This window comes from Protopterus annectens, chromosome 6.part0 (assembly GCF_019279795.1).
Source record: "Protopterus annectens isolate FY-2018-M chromosome 6.part0, PAN1.0, whole genome shotgun sequence".
NCBI classification, from domain to species: domain Eukaryota; kingdom Metazoa; phylum Chordata; order Ceratodontiformes; family Protopteridae; genus Protopterus; species Protopterus annectens.
In genome coordinates, this window is record NC_056737.1 from 266400136 (window position 1) to 266421300 (window position 21165).

At 40.7% G+C, this 21165-nt stretch overlaps 1 protein-coding gene across 1 annotated transcript in view; it reads left to right on the plus strand.

The window, feature by feature from the left end:
• Positions 1 to 21165, plus strand: part of PLA2G4F (phospholipase A2 group IVF) — a 1189208-nt gene that overhangs the window by 790561 nt on the left and 377482 nt on the right. The window contains exon 14 of the mRNA XM_044074012.1: positions 17217 to 17331. Coding sequence (XP_043929947.1) covers positions 17217 to 17331 — 115 coding nt within the window. The remainder of the gene's footprint in view (positions 1 to 17216; positions 17332 to 21165) is intronic.

The window sequence follows — 21165 nt, forward strand, 5'->3', positions numbered from 1 at the left end:
ATCCCCGAGGAAAAATATTCTGAAGAGAGCTAGACACAGCATCTTGAATGTCACACCTGCCTTCCAATATTCCCTGATTGCTAGGATAAATGTGTTTCTCTTCTGCCTGGTGAAAGGTGAACAATTTTCTGCAAACACTCTACGGTCTCCAACTTTTAATATTTTTCCCTTATGCACAGTTTGGTCAGGATCAACTCTCTGCTGGTATGATTGTGTCTTTACTAATACAGGTTTTGGCTGTTTTCTCATGACCAGGTGTGAAACATACACATTTCAGTTAACAAATCCTACTGTGGAATAACAATCTTGTTGCTCATTTGTGCTTTCATAAAATTAATACAGTTTGCCCCTTCCAGTTTCTATGGTAAAGCATTAAATCTCATGATTTCTCTGCATGCTGTCCACTATTCCTCATCATATTTTGAAACATCTGTTCTTGAGCAATCTCTTACTTATAAGCAAATAGAATGTGGTGGAATCAAACAAACCCCAAAAAGTCTATAATATAAAAAAAGGCGTTGTGGCTAGAGAGTAAAAACACATTAATGTACAAAACACAGATTGTAGGTAAGCACTTTCAAGGTTGCCCTCTTCTTCAGACCTTAATAAAACAGAAGATATTCTAAAAGTTTAAATACTAGCAGCAGCCAATAAACACAAACATTAGATAATGAAGCAAACCTCTTTTTTTTTTCAAAAGAGGTTTTAAAGAGACAGCACTATTCAAGCCCAGCGGAGCATATGCTTTAAAATCAACAATCCATCTTAGCTCAGTATACTCTGTCTCATTACATAGATCTCCATCTCTTAAGCTTTCATTAATCTTCTGTAAAACCAAAAACTTAAAATTATGATTCACACCACATTCAAATACATGTTTGGCTAGTGCATTAGTCAATTTGTTGTTACGTATATCATTCAAATGCTCCAGTACTCTCTGCTTCAACATACAATTAGTCTTACCTATGAAAGAACTACTACATAGGTTGCACTTAGCCATATACACTATATTCTTGGTACAGCAGTCTGCATAAAAAGAAAACTCTATGGGCTTAGAGTATACAGGGTGCATAACCATACAAGTGGACCAGATATTGCAAGAAGCTTTACAAGCCCTGCAAGAATATGTACCCTTACGTTGTGAGGTGAACCGTTCATAAGACCTATTATGCTTATAACACAAACGTTGCTTCATATTTTTGCTATTCTTAAAGCTAAATTTGGGAACTGGTTTTATAACCCTACTTATTTCAGGATCTGTTAGTAAGATAGGCCAGTTCCTTTTCACAATCTCACATATCTTATTGACATCACCAGAGAAAGTCAAACACATCCTATTTACCACTTCAGTGCCTACAGCCTTACCATCCTTTGGAGTCATGGGGAACATATCAGAGAAGAAAGGTTTCATTCTATTCCAGTCTAACGTGCTTACTTCCTTTATTGCTTTATCTATTTCTTAAGTTTTATAACCCCTATTCTTAAGATCTATGCACAGTATATCAAGTGCCTCTTCTAAGCTTTCCACATCTATATGCAATCTCGTGCATCAAAGTGCCTGATTCTTTACAAAATTTTTAGTAATATGCCTGGGGTGTATACTTGAACGATGCAGAATATTATTCTACCTGCAAGTTTTTCTGTATAGCTTAGTTGATATATTGCCAAACATATTCTTAATCACACTTATATCCAAAAAAAATCAATATTTACTAAAGAATAATGTAAAGAGAATGACAAGTAGGACGTAGTACTCCCTAAAAACTGCACAAAGCTTTCGAGCTCTACCTCATTGCCATGCCAAATGAAAAAGATGTCGTCCACAAAACGTTTGTAAAAAGTGACATACTGTTTAAACATTTCACTACTAAAGACTGACTCCTTTTCCCAATTGGCCAGCACAATGTTAGCGTATGTATTCGCACACGCTGTGCCCATGGCAACTCATACTATCTGGAGAAAATATTCATGCTCAAAAAGAAATATATTATTCTCTAGAATCAGATCTAAGAGGGCACAGATCATATTAACCTTAGTCATAGAAAACCTACTCTCTTTAGCCAAAAACTGTCTCACATTTTCAATTCCTTCATCATTAGGGATGACTGTGAACAAAGAGTTCATGTCCAAGGTGACAAAAAGCACATTTTGGATCTCAATATCACCTCTACAACTAGCCCACACATATAGATGTTCCAGAAATTGCTTGCTGTCCTTTAGGACATTCTCTACAGTATCTAGAACACTTCTAATCTGTTTTGCCACATATATGGACATGGACTCATTGAGCCACCCGCTTCCTGATGCAATAGGTTGGAGAGGGGGATTCAATGGATCTTTATGAACTTTAGGCAAGCATTATATGACTGGTATGGTGGGATGTTGGACAGAAAAATATGTATATAGAGAATAATCAATTTGATCTATCATAAGTAGATCATACACATAGAAATTCAATCTATCCATAATACCATTCACCTGGTACTTCTGTAATATAACATAAACAATGTTATCATAAAGCATCTCATGCATTTTTCTAAGATAATCCATAGTATCAAAAATAACTATCCCACCACCTTTGTCAGCTGGCCTGATAACCAAATGCTCAGCCCTGGTCAATGTACTTAATGCTTCACCTTCCTGCTGATAAATTATAAAAAACAGCTCTTGATTTGTCATTGATTGATTTCCTTAAATCATCTTCACAAATCTTAATGAATGCCTCCATTGCAGGAGAGTTATTTGGTACATAACAGCTTGGCTTCTTAAAGCCATGTGTATTCAATATTTATGTGCCCCCATCCAAAAAAGCAGCCTTTAGCATAATATTTCTAGCAAACATATTCAGTTCCAAAATTGTCTCTACTAAATTCATCTTACTGGCAGGAACAAATGAAAGACCTTTATTCAGTACAGTAATTTGTTCACTAGTGAGGTCTACAGAAGATAAATTAAAAACTAAATCATTCACTTTCGATTGCGTGTGACCGGACCTTTGATTTGAATCGAGGGGTTGGATTGTAACCTTCTCTTTCTCCTGCAACTTTGTGACCTCCCCATCCATTTGTCTTGCCTTATAGGAAGAGCTTTCTCCAAAAAAACAGCCGAATGGCGAGTACTATTTATACCTTATTCAGCTATTATACATATATCGCTATTACTATTTCTCATTGTTAGAACCTTAGATCTAACTACAGGCTGATTATTTACTTTGGCCAAGGTACTGTCTAAGTCAGGGTTTAGGGCAGGGGAATTAATTACTCTGTTAACAACAGTGTTATTCTCAGTAGTTGTATCTAATACACAAACAGCCCTGGAATAATTATTTACAGATAAACCCCCACCCATAACAACATTATCGGCAATATTTACATTGTTGGCAGTATCTTCAGTACTTACATCAACAACAAGTTCAGTTTGATTGTCAAAAAGTACATCAGGGCGCTGATTACATTTTGTAAGTTCTACTGGCTTGCAGGTTGATTACTGTCCCTTAGAGTTTATCAGCGCAGGAAAGTCATTATGTATATCCTGTGAACCCAATGACACAGCCGCTGAAAATGCTCTAACAGAGTTGCGGCTTCCATTATAATTTGATTCAACAGCATCATTATTAACAAAATCAGCGTTTCTCAGAGAACGCCACATATTAACTTGTCCGTTAGCTCCATTATCAGAGTCTCTTTCCTCAGTCTGTTGCTCCACCTCTGAGGAACTACCTGGCATCCCGATTGGTTGAACAGTTCTAGGCCAGGAAATGACATTGCCCTCATGGAAATCAGCGAAATCTCTCTGAAGCTTTTTATTTTCTCCTTCTCAAACTTTCTTTCATATATAGAAATGTTAAGTAGTAAATCATCCATAAGCTGGTTGTACACTTCACCTTTGATGGAACCAGTAAGGTTGAGCATTAGTTCATTAATTTCCTTTGCCAAACACTCTTCCTCTGAACGGAAAAAATCATTGATTAACAACATGTAATCCATGCTTAACTGTAAATTCAAGACCTGTCATCTTTTCAAGAGTTCTGGGAAAAAAGAGGTTTGCTTCATTAGCTAATGTTTGTGTTTATTGGCGGCTGCTAGTATTTAAACTTTTAGAATATGTTCTGTTTTATTAAGGTCTGAAGAAGAGGGCAACCTTGAAAGCACTTACCTACAATCTGTGTTTTTTACATTAAAGTGTTTTTACTCTCTAGCCATACCACCTTTTTATTTTATACAGTCTCTTACTTAGCCAGCCTTTTTTTAATTGTGAGCTCTAATTTTGTCAGCTTAAAACTTCTTCCATTTTTTGCAGTATTAAGTTATTTGAGTTGATACACTCCTTCAGTGTTTCATTTATTTTAATCAGCTCTGAGATATTGGATTTATTTTTTCCTCTAATCCGCTTCTCCAGACATCACAAGATGGCAGCATAGGATTGTATTCAGGATTTAGGGAAGTGTAAGGTAAACTTTTAATGAGGGATGTAGAGATGAGATGTTTTCTCTTGCTTTTGCATGGGTGAATGTCTGAAATAATGCCATCGGCTTAATCTAAGTTTCCTAAGTAGACATGTGTGCTGTAGAAATGAAAGAACACTGTGGCTGTGGTGAAAAGTTTTCCTTTAAACATTTAAATGTAAATTATTTACAGTAATTTATAAGTTTGGGTATGGTCTGAATGGTATTTCACTTGTTTTCATTTATTAGGATGGAGATGTAGAGAATATGATTGTTTATGTTTTTTACAAAATGTTTTGGCTTAATTAATGTTTGTAATTGAATAATTGTATGTTCATTAATGGTATTTAAGCATTCAAGAAGGATGGATGAAGTCATGGTGTACAAAGAAAATGCTGCGTTGGTCTGGAATGCGTTAATAAAGAGTGTGTTTTTTTTATTTTTCTGCTCACCAGTTAATTTCATATTATTATCATTAAACTAGTGGTTGGTCCTTATTGCTTCCTGGTGCTGTTTTCATTTGTAGTAAATTTATTTACTAGCCATTAACTGAATAAGTTAAGTTATCAATCTCGCCTTCATTCTTGCTGGATGGGTTCGGAGCCGACCCTCGGCTCCGACTCAGCCAATACTAAAGCTCGAGAGCTTATTTCACCGGCTCGAGGCTTCCCTGTTTCCCACAATGCTAGGGGGTAACTACTCAGATCTCGTTTGCCGCTTAGCTGACGAGGTGCTTTCTTCTACCGGCTCTGGCAGGTTAGTGAGTTTTCTGGTTATAAAAACTTCAAATTTCTACCCCTATCTTTTCTATTTAGTTTAGTTTTTAGACAGAGTATCCCTTTAGTTTCAATCGGGTCCCCCTTGTGTTTGAATTTCCTTTTTATCCCCTTTTTAACTTTTAGGCCTTTGGCCCACTACCTTTTTTTCCCTGTCCTTTCAGTGTGACTGTTTTTTTATTTGGTTAAAGGGTGTGTCTGTGTGTTGTGTTTGTGTTTCATACAGCCTTTTCATGATGTCTAAAGGCTCCAAGGTCTCAGGCTTCAAGAAGTGTGATTCGTGCTGTCAATAAATGTCTCTGACAGACGGTCACACTTCTTGTGTCTATTGCCTGGGACCTTTGCACCTGCAGGACTCATGTGCTGTTTGCCATGCATTCAGCCCTAGAGTCCTGCAGGAACGCAAAAACAAGCTCATTCTTTGAGGCTTGTTAAAGCCTGAAGGCCCCCCGACCCAGTCTGCATCGGGGAAGCCTTCTAAGACTTCCAGGCCATCGGCTCCAGCTTCAGAGCCATCTCCTGGGAGCATTAAAGCTGCTTCGACATCGGCTCTGGCTGGAGTCGATGTTTTAAAGTCTCCTACCGTTACCTCGGCTCCGGCCGGAGCCGAGGTTGTCAAGACTCAGTTGGCTCTGATAGGCTTATCGGAGCTACCTTCAAAGAAGAGGTCTAGGTCCCCTTCCATCAGCTCCATCCACTCGGCTCCAGGATCCCCTCTTCTGCCAGAGCGGAGCCATAGGTCTCATTCCTCTTGGTCTTCCAGGCTGTCCGACCATGACTTACAAAGGGTGGTGAGTAGACTTCTCAAGTCCGAGGCACTGGCCCAAATGCTGCATAGCCCTACTCAACAGTCAGTGGCTATTCCCATCCCTGCTTCTGTTCCTCCTCCGACTCCTTTGAGTTCGGAGCTGGGGCTCATCGGAGCCATGGCTGTCAGTGCTTCGGAGCTGATGCCTTCCCATTTGGCTCCGTCGTCTGCTCCGATTTCCTCCTTGGAGGGATCTCGGTGCCGGGCTTCCCTCGTCGGCTCCGAGGGGGCGAGTGGCATTGGTCCCTTGTCCGACCCTGTTCTCCCTCTCGGGGTGTCGGCGCTGGTGAGTTCGGCTCTGACATCAGCCTCGGAGCCATCCCTGTCGGTGCCGGGGGGGGGTCCTTGTCTCCTCGGAGCGGGGACCTCTGGCCTTGGCTGATAGGGGTGCCTTCAAGGTCATGTGGAGCGTGCTAGACCCAGTGTCTACCCCACAGTCGGCTCCATCAGCTCCTCCCTCTTCAGTGCCTGCGGTGGTTTCTACTCACCCCCTTGTAACAGACCGTAGAGAGCCAGCTCCTCAGGTTTCCCCATTGGGAATATCGTCCTCTTCCTAGGCCTCTCCTGATCCGGTAGGAGAACCCCCTCGGAAGAGACAGTGCAAGAGGAAGCACATTGACTCCCCTGAGTCTATCACCTCTGACACCGACTTGGAGGAATCTGAAGGTTCCCCTCAGTCCCCCTCTGAGGATGTCTCTTTTGCTGACATCCTTGAAATCCTGAAACAGAGGGGGAACTGGCCCGCCCTTAACCCTTCAGAGGACAAGTCGGTTTACCTTGAGGCGTTTGGCTCTCGCCCTTCCACCTCCTGGGTGTCCCCTCCCTTTGACCCCCTTATGGAAGTGGTGGCAAGGAAGGCTTGGACGGCCCCTGATGCAGTGGAACCTACCCCAAGGAGGCCGTCAAAATTTATTACTTCCCCTAAAGAGAAAGAGTTTCTATCTAAAGGTGTCTCTGTTGATGCCATGGTGGTGGCCGCAGCCACTAAGAAGGAGTTAGCCAATCCTTCGGTACCTGTCCATCCTCCTAGTAAGGAGTCTAGGAGTCTAGGACCATGGACAGGTACGGTAAGTGGATGTTTTCATCAGCGACTTTTTCCATGCGGTTGCTGAACTACTTGTGTCACTTCACCCATCTCCAGAGGGATTTGCTCAAGGATATGGGTGAGGCTGTGCAGGATCCAACAGCTGAGGGGTTCCAAGACAAAATGAACTCCCAGTTGGCAACCCTGAATTCGATTGTCAACTCCTCCATGCGGCTTATCTCATATGCGGCTGATGGGGCGAGTAGGGCTGCAGGCACAGGTGTAGCTTTACGACGTCATGCCTGGATGCGGCTTTGCAATTTTGTGGACCCTTTCAAGGCATCCTTCACCAATTCCCCCTTTGATGGCTCAACGTTGTTTGGACCTCAGGTGAAAGATACATTGACTAGGTGCGAGCAGGAAGGTAAGACTCTCTCTGCCGTGGGAGTCCATTTTTCTACCCCTTCTAGACCTTATCCAAAAGGTCAGAGGGGAGGAAAAATGTGGTTCCGCAAACCACAGGGAGTCTCATCTAATGCACAAGGTCGATTCCCCTCTAGAGGCAGAGGGGGGAATAACAATAGATGCCACCCTAGGGGCAGAGGTGGTCCGTAAAACCAGGGTAGCAGAGAAACTTTCTCTGATAAACCCTTTCAGCATCCCTGAGGAGCTGCCCGGCTGTCCACCTTCGGTGGCAGTTGGGGAAGATTATCACTGTACCCAAAAGCCTGGCTTTCCCTCACTCAAGACAAATGGGTACAGTCAATCATATCCGAGGGTTACAAAATTCCCTTTATTCACATCCCATCCCAACCCAAAGGATCCCTTCCAGACGTTCCACCCAGTCTAAGGGAACAAGCAGCATTAGAAATATCAAAGCTGCTGTCAAAAAGAGCTATCCAACCAGTCCCAGCAGACCAGCAAGGATCCGGAATCTACTCCAAATTATTTTTGGTACCAAAAAACAACAGGGGACTGGAGACCAATACTGGATCTCAGCAAGTTAAACAATTATGTCAAAAAAACAAAATTCCGGATGGTCACGCTACAGTCCATTCTACCCTTCTTGGGTCAGGACAATTGGATGTGCTCGATAGACCTTCAGGATGCGTACTACCATATCAAAATGCACAGACACTCCAGGAGGTTTCTCTGCTTCAGACTGGGAGCCAGTCACTACCAGTTCAGAGCCCTGCCCTTTGGTCTCACTACAGCCCCCCGAGTGTTTACCAAATGCATGGCAGTGATCGGGGCTCACTTGAGATGTCAAGGATTCCAGGTATTTCCTTATTTAGATGACTGGCTCCTTACCGCCACCACCAGACATCAACTGCTTCTATCCAGAGACTTCACCATCCAAACTTGCCAAGCTCTAGGCATTTCAATAAATTTCGAAAAATATGCCTTGTCGCCTTGTCAATCTATTACCTTTATAGGCGCCACCTCAGACACAGTCCATCTTTCCGCCAGACTTACAAAGAGTATTAGATATCCGCAAACAAGTTTACCTTCCACTTCAATGCAACAAGGTCAAAGCCAGAGTAGTCTTGAAGGTATTAGGACTCATGGCAGCTACTATTACACTTCTCCCCTTAGCTCGTTTTCACATGCGGATCTTCCAGTGGATGCTGTTTACTCGATGGTCCTTCCAACAGCTCCCGATGTCTCACATCATCCTACTAACTCAATCATGCAAGAATCACCTGTCTTGGTGGATCACATCACCTCAAGTTCTCCAGGGCAGACCCTTCACCCCCCCCCAATTGTCACGGTGACAACGGACGCCTCCCTGATCGGGTGGGGGGGGGCATTATCAGGGCAGGACAGTCCAGGGCACGTGGCAACCTTTCGAGTGCCACTTGCACATAAATGTCTTAGAGATGAGAGCAGTGCTTTTAGCGTTGCAAGCCCTTCAGGACTCTCTTCCCACAGGGACTATTGCAATTCAGATGGACAACATGTCCGTAGTGTGGTGCATCAACAAACAGGGCAGAATCAAGTCCTACACCTTATGTCGAGAGGCACCCAGACTTTGGCAGTGGGCAATTTCTTCTCAGCGTTTTCTGATAGCAACGCACATTCCCGGGAAGTCCAACATGATTGCGGACAAGTTGAGCAGGGCCATTCTCATGCCTCATGAGTGGTCTCTAAAAAAATCAGTGCTGGAAGAGGTCTTTCAAAGATGGGGCCGGCCTTGCTGCAATCTTTTTGCTACTCCCCAAAACAGCAAGTGTCACGACTTCTTCACTCTCTTCCCGTTACCAGGCCATCCCACCAGAGATGCTCTAGTCCAGGATTGGCCCCGGGGACTTCTGTATGCTTTCCCCCCCTTTCCACTGATCTCTCAATTAATTCAGAAAGCTATCGCCTTGAGAGTCACCATGATCCTCATTGCCCCTTACTGGCCTCAACAGATATGGTTTCCGTTCCTCCATCATTACCTGTTGGAGCAGCCTTGGCATCTGGACCCGGTGCCAGATCTTTTGACCCACCAGTCGGGCCAGCTGCACCACTCCCTTCAATCTCTCAACCTCACAGCGTGGTTTCTCCGATTCCTACCCTAGCCAGGCTTCCCTTCATTTCTCATTCAGTCCGTAACATCCTGATAGCCTCTCACAAGTCTTCTACCAGGAGGATTTATAATAGTAAGTGGAAACGTTTTTCCTTCTGGGCAGCATCAAAAAATATAGACCCCTTCACTGCACCTATCCAGTCTATCCTAGTCTTTCTGGCAGAGCTCTTTCATTTAGGCTCTTTCTCATCTACCATTAGAATACAACTAGCTGCTATATCTAACTTTCATGTAGGTGTCTCGGACTCCAGTATCATGTCCCATAAACTCTGCAAAGGCTTTTTAAGAGGTGTTTTTCTGCTCAAGCCCCCAATCAAAGATCCCCCACCTCAATGGGACTTGAATTTGGTCCTAGCATCCTTGATTCTCCCCCCCTTCGAACCAGCGGCTTCATGCCCTCTTAAGTTGCTCTCATGGAAAACACTTTTTCTAGTAGCCATAACATCAGCTAGAAGGGTATCTGAACTTCATGCTCTTTGCAGTCGTCCTCCTTACTTAGTTTTCAATAAAGACAGGGTGTTCCTCCGGACTAATCCGTCCTTCTTGCCTAAGGTTTCCTCTGAGGCAAACCTAAACCAGACGATTGATCTCCCTGTCTTCTTCCCTGATTATTCCAACAGGTCGGAACAAAAGTTACATTTTCTATATGTTCACCGCCAACTTAGATATTATTTAGACAGGACTAAACAGTTCAGGAAATCTGATCAGCTTTTCCTGTCTTATGCAGAAGGAAAATTGGGCCTTCCAGTTACTAAAGTGTCCCTTTCAAGATGGCTTACCTCTATAATTACCTTCATCTATGAAATCAGACATCAAAAACTGCCTTCAAGACCTAGAGCTTATTCAACTAGAGCATTAGCTACATCTGTAGCTTTTCAGGACAGGCTACCAATAGATTCCATTTGTGCAGCAGCCACATGGGCTTCTCCTCATACCTTTATTTTGCATTACAAATTGGATATGGCCTCCAGAAACCGTGCCAACTTTGGTTCCACTGTTCTCAAGAGTCTGTTCCGATAGGCCACCCGGGGTAAGGTGCTAGGACGGTCCCATCCAGCAAGAATGAAGGCGAGATTGACAACTTAACATTAAGAAGTTATGTACCTACCATAACGTTCCATGTTAGTTGTCTTCTTCTCACCTTCTTTCTTGCATCCCACCCTCCTTCCCCCTATCCTGGACAGACCGATAGGAATATTTGGGATCTTCCATTGGCATTTTTTCCTTCCCACATGTTCTACCACCTCTATTCTCCCTTTTTATGTTTGTGGTAGTTTACCTACAGTTTTATATAGAGAGGTAGGTTCTTTTTCTCTCTTCTCCATTCTATGGAGACCAGAACTGCTTGATTTTAGCTATCAAATGAGATCTGAGTAGTTACCGCCTAGCATTGTGGGATATAGGGGAGCCTCGAGTCGGTGGAATAAGCTCTCGAGCTTTAGTATTGGCCGAGTCGGAGCCGAGGGTCGGCTCCGAACCCATCCAGCAAGAAAGAAGGCGAGAAGAAGACAACTAACATGGAACATTATGGTAGGTACATAACTTCTTATTTACTAAAACTGTCAGAATTACTATGTCTTATCTCTCGGTTTCTTTTTTCAGACTGGGAGAGCAAAAGCTGTTGATTAGCACTCAGCCATCTTGGAAGTCATGAGGCTTTAGGATGTTGAGCTAGGTCATTGTAATTGTTGAACAATTTTGCAGCCAAGCTGATTATTGGGGTATCTAGCTATCAGCATTTTAAGCAAGTGCTGTGGAGCCTGTACTAGTTGCCTATTTGATCTCATGTCACTTGGGGGTCCCCCCCTCTCTTAAGGAACTTCTCATCTAGTATGTTCCTGCTTAGACTATGTGCTCTTCTACTCTTAGGGTTACAAGGATTTGGGTAGACTCTTCAGGTGAACACACTTTTGCATGCCAACAGCCACGTCGCTGGCACTTCTTGTGTGGGTGGTTCGGTATGATAATTCTAAGTGTTTTAAAACCTACCTCTGGCTTTAGGTGTTAGTTGCCTTAATTATCTTTTGTGTTTTTGTGTATGCGTGTGTGTGTGTGTGTGTGTGTGTGTGTGTGTGTGTTTGTGTGTGTGTGTGCGTCTGTGTGTGTGTGTGTATATCACTCATATAAACAAAGAAATATGTATATATGTATATCACTCATAAAAAAAAATCCATAACCAAATGAAAGAATGGCTTGTACTTGAATTTCTCCTTCGTCTTCCATCTTCTTTGTTACAGTAACTCAGAAGAATTGAGCATCTGGTTATCCTTTTAATGTACTGGAGTTTCAGCAACACACCCAAGAATTTAGTTTGGCTACTGCTATAGCATATGCAGTTGTAGATGTTACTATATACTGTTGTAGACTAAGCAGAATGTTCTGAAGTAGTCAACTTACAAATACTGGACGTAAGTATGAAACTGTAATGATGTTTGTTTGCTTTGTAAATAGCAATTGATGCTGTTTTTGTCTGCAGTTTCATACACTTGGTTGCTTACAATTTTTTATTTCAGTGTTTAGCCTTAAGATGTGTTTTCTGAAGGTGAACTGCTCCCTTTGTAGGACAGAAAGGTGTTAGAAGACATTGATATGATTGTGGAAATCTTTAAAGCACAGCTGCTTTTGCAGTATAAGATACTAGTAAGTTTGTCTGATGTGTGAGGTACTAAGACAAATGCAGGAAAGTTTGTTTAAGCACAACAGTGCTGTTGCACTTTTTATGTGCTAACATTGCAAAGTACAGCTAAGGAGTGTAATGTCTATATCAGCAGTGTATATAGACAGAAAGATTGTAAAATGACCTACAAGAGTGTGCAAATGCTGCTTCCTTGGCTCCTGTAACTGTGTTTTTTTTTTCTGAAATGGCCATGAAAGAGAGCAGAGAAAGGGGATACTTGACTGTTTTCTCATTGTTTAGCAGGTAGGTCGCACAGGTTGGGTCAAAGTTAAAAGGGATATATTCATGATTAGCAAGTTAAAAATGTCAGATTTATGAGTATTTATTGATTTATGTTTTGTAATGCTAGCTGAGGAGTAAATAGTCACTCTTGTTTTTCACTAGTCTTTGTGCATTTATTCTGTTATTATTTTATCTATTTCTTCTTTCGGCTTTTCCTGGTGAGGGGTCGCCACAGCGGATCACCTGTCCGCTCATGATTGGCAGTGAAGTTTTACGGTGCCAATTTGCCAGCCCAGTGCCCAACCTTCCACAGAAGGCACACACACGCACACACTCACTCCTAGGGCCAATTTAGAGTATCCAGTCCACCTACATCATGTCTTTGGGATGTGGGAGGAAACCAGAGCACCCAGAGGAAACCCATGCGACCACAGGGAGGACATGCAGACTCCCCACAGAAGGCACCCCAGCCGAGGATCAAACTGGAGAACCTCTTGCCGTGAGGCAGCAACTCTACCCGCTGCACCACCGTGGTCGTCAAACCCACATTTTCTAAAAATAATACCCTAACTGCATCTTTGCATGCATTACAAAGAAACATGACACTCAGAATTTCCTCTAGTTTGCCAGAGAGACTACTCACATGGGAAATGCAAATCAAATTTCTAAATCCAGGACTTAAAGTTTATTGACAGTTTTTTTTTTTTTTTTTTTTTTTTTTTTGCAGTTTCAGAGCTAATGGGGGTTGAATTTTCATCATTCTGAGTCAAAAACTGAAGATTTTACTAAAATTTAAAGAAGCAGGTATATACACATAAAGTACACATGCGTAAGTAAACTTAATGTAACAGTAAATTATTAAATTATCTTTGCTGCAGTGGCCTTAGACTAATGGGTTATATCCTGCAAAGATATAACAGCCAGCCAGCTTCCAAAAATTGAGGGCACCTTCCACACACCCAAACTGTCCAACAGCTTGAGTTAAGGTGACTCAAGGTGACTCAAAGACAAGTTTGGGCGCCGACCCCCTCAGACTATACTTCTTCTGTCAACAGAGAGAAAAAGGCTTTGTCCTGAAAGAACTATGCTAGGAAGAACAAGAAATAAACAACCACACCCTAGCATGTACAACATACCATTAAAATGAGGAGGATGGAGGGAGTGGCTACTGCAGCAGTGATCATTCGAATATCTACTGTTATGGTAAGTTTACTATGTTCATCATACTGATTAATTCTGCAGTAGCCCTAGCTCTATGGGTAGATTAGCCGAACGTACTATATTTAGGAGGCATAAGGAAAAGTGCTCAGAAGACCCTGGAGAATGGTCCTTGCAAAGTCTGATCTAGACCTAGAGAAGGAATCAAGCTTATAGTGCTTTGTAAAAGTATATACAGAAGACCAAGTTGCAGCTTCTGTAATTTAATCCTTTCCAAAAAGCCATAGATGAAGCCAAGACCCTGGTAGAGTGGACCTTGACTCTGCCTGGAAAAATTTTGTTGTGTTGAGTATGAATAAAAGGGTAATAGCCTTGGACAACTATTTGGAAATAGTCTGTACTGACAAAAGGTTGTTCTCCTTCTTACATACACAAGAAAAGAACAGCCAATATAAAGACATGAAAGCCTTATTTCTGTCAAAATAGTAGCTGAGTTGTCAGTGGACATCCAAGGTATGGAGTATCTTTTCTCCATCATTTTTAAGACCAGTAATGAAAATGGGGGAATATATACTTTGGCTTAAAGTAAATACAGATACCACTTTCAGCATAAAAGATTGATTAGTTCTAATAGAAACCCTTTCTCTGTGTAAAATGAGATAAGGTTGACTCACCATAAAAGCTTGCAACTCAGATACTCTTCTTGCAGAGGTCAGAGCAATCAGTAAAACTGTTTTCCATGTTAAGAACCTCAAGTCAGTGAGACTAGCTGGCTCAAATGGAACAAGTGTTAGCTTCTCTAGCACAAAATTATGATCCCAAGAAGGGGCCACTAGGAGATCCAAAGAAAGGGCCACTAGTTTTCCTGCGGGTTTCTTAAGTAAAACCCCTTTCAAACACATTTTGACATGAGAAAGCATTGAAAGAGGAGGATTCATGGGCAGACATGCTTAAATAGCCAATAAATGAACCTTGATGGAGGAGTAAGAAAGACTGTAGGAAAGTAATGTACACAGATATTGTAAAACCAGAGAACAACTAGTCCTGAATGTATGACAGCTATGCTGTTGTTGGCACCGACTATAAAAACTTTTCTATTCGCTAATATATGATTATATATTAGCAGACTTTCTTGTCTCCATTAGTACCTGTTGCACATTCTCAGTAATCAGGTGCCTAAAGGAAAATAAGACCCTATCGTCCAGGCAGTCAGTTAAAACTGATTGGGGTTGGGGTGTATCAAATACCCCTGATCTTATGAGTAGATCCATTCTTTGAGAAAGATTGTGGTAATTGCCCCTGGGCATTACCAAAACAGGAGAGAATTGTGGTTGCCTAGGCCAGAAAGAGAGTCACCACAAAGATCTTGGGAAATTCCTTCTGAATCTTCAGAAGTACCCTGGATATCAGTGGAAAGGGTGGAAAAGCAGATAGGAACATTTCTTTCATATAAAAAGGCAGCTGTCTTCTAGGCCTTCTAGCAGCAGAATCTTGCTGGTTATTTAGAGAAGAGACAAATGGGTCTAATAGAATAACTCCCTACAGATGGATCAAATCTTGGAAGAAACCCTGATCTGGTTTGCGTATGTGAGGGTCTACCATGTCCTGTTCAATTTATCTGCCACACATATTGCTCTGACAGAATGAAGGATACCTTTAGAGTGAGATTGTTTTGGGAAGCTGTATCCAAAGCTAACATGGCTAGTCTGCAAAGGGGTATGACCTGGCTCCCCCCTGAAGATGTGCCACATGACTATGGTATTGTTTGAAACAACTTAAGGATGAATTGGGGACCAAAGATGATTCATAGAGTTGAGTGCCTTGATCAGGGCAAGCATCTTTTTCATGTTTATGTGTCTGCATCTGTCCTAAGTGTCCCACACATCTTGCACATTATCCATCCTGAAACTGCTCCTCAAGCAAAGTCTGAGATGTCTGAGATGACTGACTCCTTTGGAATAGAGAGGGACAAGGGGAGACCTGAATTTAGATATGTTTGCTGTCTCTACCAAATGATTTTTCTGTAGAAAACCCCAAGTGCTGGGATTTGAAAATACAAGGGATGTTAATGCTGGGACTAAAGAGACTTTAGGTACCATTGTATCTTTCTCACATGGAATCTTGCCAGTGTTATCAGAAAAATCATGCATGCCATGTTACCCAAAACCTTGAGGTATTCTCTTGCAGTTACCAAAGTCTTAAGTGGAAAACCATAGACATAGTTCTAGATATAGATCTATTTTACCTTCTCTTTGAAATGAGGTTTCCAGTTGACACCTCACTTCCTAAATGAAGGACCAGCACTGGTAGAGTTTCTAGTAGAATCTACAACAGAAGCTACTGTTAAAAAAGAGATAATTAGTAGGGCATATAAAATATTACATGATAACTTAGGAATCAATCAAAATAGTTAGAAAGGATTGGGAAGAGACACTGGATAATCAATTCACAAAGAAACAATGGGAGAAAATATATGCATGACTCTCAAATATGCAAAGGATTTAGGGCGTTTGCTTAAAAGTGTGTGCACAGGCATTTCTATACCACAAGCAGACTACAATGAATTTTTCAGGTAGATTGCAAAGGGTGGAGGTATGATGGGAAAGAAAGAGATAATTGGGAACATATTTTTTGGGAGTGTAATGAATTGTCAGACTTTAAACATTCCCTGCACACTACTCTGTCAGAAATACTTGTGAGCAAATTGGTGTAATTAATGAAGTGATTTTTTTTAACTGTGATACAGAATTGGAATGTTTGACTGAGAATGCCTGTATGTACATAAGATTATAAGTGATGTTTGCAGCCGAAAATATTTTAATATGGTTTGTTTCCATTTATATAAATGTATGATTTCCTATGTCATATGTGCTAATTCAATAAAGATGTTTCTTGTTTTAAAAATGCTGCCCAAGCACATGGTTTTGCAAGAGAAAGCAAAAAAACTTTAGGGTTTGTATGTAATATTTGAACATTATGATGACAAATATTTTTGTGAATGCTGTTGTTATATTTATAGGGAGATTACATGACCTCCAATTATAATTATTTTTACATATTTTTTTAATATTTCAGTGATCTTTTACAAATATGTAATAGTCTGGCTTTCACTGTTTTTTTATAAATCATGGGATATTGTTTAAGTTTTTTTTTAATAAGGGGTAATGTTATGAAGTCTATTGTGATTCTAAGAATGAAAGTGCATGACCTTTTTGAATTTTTCAAGTGGTGATTACAATTTATTTCCATGTTTCAACATGCTTTGAGGCATTTTTTATTGATACATTTGTATGCCTTTTTGGCAACTTATTTTGTTTGATATTTATTCTATATGAATATCTTCAGAAATGCCTTATATTAGCTGTATACAGCTGTTATAAGATTGTTCTGGTACTTACAAAATTCTCATCTACTAATCTGCTGTATGTATTACATATGAATATGTACAGACATGTTTTATATTGACTATATGTGGCTGCTCTAAAATTTTCCTGGCATTGCATACTAAATACAGCTGATTTTCTTCTGTTTCTAGGAGAACCCAGCCAAGTTATCCCACCAACAGGAGGCAGTACAGTGGGGACAGAATCCCTATCCAATCTATGCCAGTGTAAACGTTAAGAATGACATGGATACAAAAGACTTTGCAGGTGTCCTATAATACTACCTGTAATTTCATAGCAAACATTTTCCTTGTATTTTTCATTTAAAAAAAGTTTTGCAATACAGTTTACTGACCGTTGCTATGTCAGCAGTGCAGTGTAGCATGTACAGCTGATGCAAGGCTATTCACACCTAAATAAAAACAGTCTGCTCTTTCTGTATATTACCTTAAGGCAGTTAATGATGAAGAGTTGGTGTAAAGTTTTACAAGTGCTTCAGGAACGTTTACTACCAGTTACCGGATTAACAAAGGCTGTACATTCCATGACATTAGTAATTCCAGTTAAAGGTCAAGGAATATCTCATATTCCACATGTTATGAATTCACTGTGCCTAGGCTTTTCATTTTTTACCTGTTTAAGGGCCTGTGCATAAGGCACATGATGAAGTGCGGAGCTTTGATACTCTCAGTGACTGTATTTCTTCTCCCTTTCTCATACATCATCTGTATTATCCTTTTACAGATTTTTATTTTTGACATTCTGCTTGACAAGAATAATGTCTTCAGTTCTACAAGTGTTGCATCTTATAAATTTTGATAGTCTTTCTTTAGTTAGACTCCATCTGAATATCTCTGTGTTTGTCTTACACATGCTATAAAGCTGTATGACTTGTACATATTAACATGTTCAAGGCTGTGTCTGTGGTGTATTTCTTTGTCCATATGTCATGCAAGCATTTACTTCAGCATTTTTTTGGGGGGTTCACATGCTGGTACTTGTATAGGTACTACCCAATAAGGATGTGGTCTACAACCCGGTCCATTTTTTCTTCTCAGTGTAGTTTGCAGCACAAAGAACATTTCTATAGAGTCCAATAAAAATATTTTTGTAGCAGTATTACTATTATGTCCTTGCAAATGACAAAAAAGGATAAGTGCACATGTGAGAAGCAGATCACAAGCCAGAAGTCACACAGATTTATATGTAATGCCTCCTCCCTGTTTGGAGAGTTGCAATGGCAATATCAAGGCTTGCAAAGCATTTTATGTGGTCCTCAGATACCATTAATAAATGGCTGTAAAAGCTTTTCTAACATGATAGAAGTTTCAGAGTGTGAAGAAATATGACCTAGGCTGATCTTTTCAGCAGACGTCAGACTGACTTTGCACAAGCAAAGGCAAAGGCACAAACTCAAATCACTAATGGGCTCAGATTCCCCCCACTTTGTAGCCTTATCCATCCACCCTCATTTGGATCAACAGTCACTCTGAGACTTTCATTGGCTTTGGTGTTCCCTAGTTTGGAATGATGATCTGACTGACCCACACTGAGGTGGCATCAGTCTCAGTTCAGGAACAGTTACAGTTGACCCTGCCTCAGGAAATGCTTTTAATAAGTCTTCTGGTCTTCCAAGAATCCTGTGGAGTGAAAACTTTTAAGAAGGATAAAGGGGAAGCCATCATATCATAATGGCTTCCAGTGGCTCTTTTTCCTAAGTTAGACACCAGTTAGATAATTTCTGAGCAGGATACAGTATTTTTCATAGAAGTGATCTCTCCCTCCCTTTGCTTTAAAGGGCCTCATAGATGCAAATAGAACACAGCTCACAGGCACAAAGTGCAATCAATACACCCTTGTTAGATTCGGAAAGAAAACCAGCCCAGAATATATGTATAACATTTAACTTTTTGCCTCCTCTTCCCTGCATACACAGTATGTATAATATACTGTGGTTATCTAAGTAGTGTAATAGGCCTGTTTAGAACCAAGTCAAAAATACAGGATTTGGTTCACCAGTGCAAACAATGTCATTAAAAGTTTTAGATGAAAAAGTAAAACTATTGAGCAGTCAACAAAAACTGAAGAACAAGTAGTCAGGTTTGCACTCTAGTCCTGAAATACGAACTTCAAATTTCAGCCATAAGAGAGAACTGCCAACATACCACCTCCTTGAACATGCTAACAGAAGGCAGATATGAATTAGAATATTAACAGACTAATCAAACAGTATTTATATATTCTTGCTACAGATAAAAAAATGTCTAGATAACTTCAAAATAAAACCCTCCTTGATCCTTTATCTGTTTAAACATTTTTGCAATTTTTTCTACCTAAGTAGTGTTGGTAGTGTAGCATTGTCCATATTCAGGCTTGTGTTTTGGGCCTAGATGTTTGTTAGTAGAGGCTGTGTGTATGAGCACATGACCCAGGCCATTATAGCTTAGCCAAATCCAGTATAGCATTTCAGTGAGAGTGAATTGTTTGTGGTCATTGGGTGACTGGGGTTGCCTGGACTACGCCTTAGAGTAAGTACCTCATTGGTTCTTTCAAGGCTTTTTTTAAAGTTGTTTCAGGTTTCAACTTTGTTACTTAAGAAGTTAACTTGTGACTGTTTCTGGCATTTCACACTGAGCTAATCGGAGGAAGTCGGAGGAAGGGCTCTGAGCTAACTAATCTGCAATATATAACATTAAGTATCCTGTTTTTTGCTTATTTCTGAGTTATTTATAGCACTTTTATTTTATTCACTGTGTGTGAGGTATTAAGTAGAATTTTTTACAATTGTTAAGTTTCTGGTTGGGTTTGTTTTTTCTGATTTTTGTTTCCCACCGTCCCTCCCGCTTGGTATCCTGTTTTTATAGGTTCCCTATTAGAAGACCGAAGACACATTCTTTCGAATGCATCTTGGTCGAACTCAAAAGCCTGAAATGGCAAATTATCAAAGTGGCTTTTAAGCGAATTCTTTCTTTGGGAAAGAATTCACTTGGCCGCTTCATTACTTTGCCCTTTTTGGCACTGTAGTGCGGTCTTGCAGTTGGTATCTTTAAATGGGGGGGGGGTGTGGGGGCAAAGCCCCCCACTTAATGTAATGTTTAAAGTATATATATATATATATATATATATATTTTTTTTTTTTATTTTTTTTATTTTTTTTGGTTGTTGTTGGAACAGCGATTTTTTTCCCTAGGAAAAAATGCTGTTCTGACAGTATAGCTTTAAGCTTACATAGGGTTGATTAATCACTGTTTGCTTTTTTAAGCACTCGGTGATCTAATATAGACCCGTTTTTTATATCTGGTGGCTTTGCAGTTGCCCTCCCCTATTGTAAATTTGATCTGGGACACTCCTCCAAGTCTAGTGTCATTACCTCATTCTACCTATTCCAGGGAGAACATTTTAGAAGGCCAACTCAGTTTCCCCTTTCCACTTTACAAAAAAAAAAAAAAAAAAACATTTTTTCTAAGCTTGTTTCCTGCCTTTCCTATAAGTTGTCTAATCCAGATACAGATTTGCTGTATCCAGGACTGTTTGTAAGCTGTTGGAGGGAAGCCTTCTAGCTTAATTTTGTTTCTTAGAACTAGCCAGTTTTCTAGTTTCAGTACTCAAATCTGTTTCTTTGAGCTCAGCACTTGTTCAGAACTTGTTGTAAGCACTAAATAAGCTACAAATTACTACAGCACTCGACTTTCCTCACTTGTCTAGATGAAAACAGTTTTTAGTACTTAATAAATAAGCACCTATCCAGGCATGTCTAAGGGTCAGCTCCTGGTGTTTTCTCCTGTCTACCTGATGATTCTGGGCATCTTGGGGCAATGCAGCAATTGCCTCATGTACACAGACAACCCTCTCCTCCTACCACTCAACACTACAACCTGTAAGAGATGCACTTGTATAACCAAACTGGAAGCAAAGCTCTCTTCACCCAAGACTGGACTAGACAGTCAAGAAGGTAAACACTTGCACCACACCACACTCATCACATAGTCCCTCAAAACCTACACCACCAAAACACACACATAGAAACACAAAGCACACATCTACATTCAAAAAAATCTACCCAAGCAACAGGGACCTCCAAAGCAGAAACGCAAGCAACCT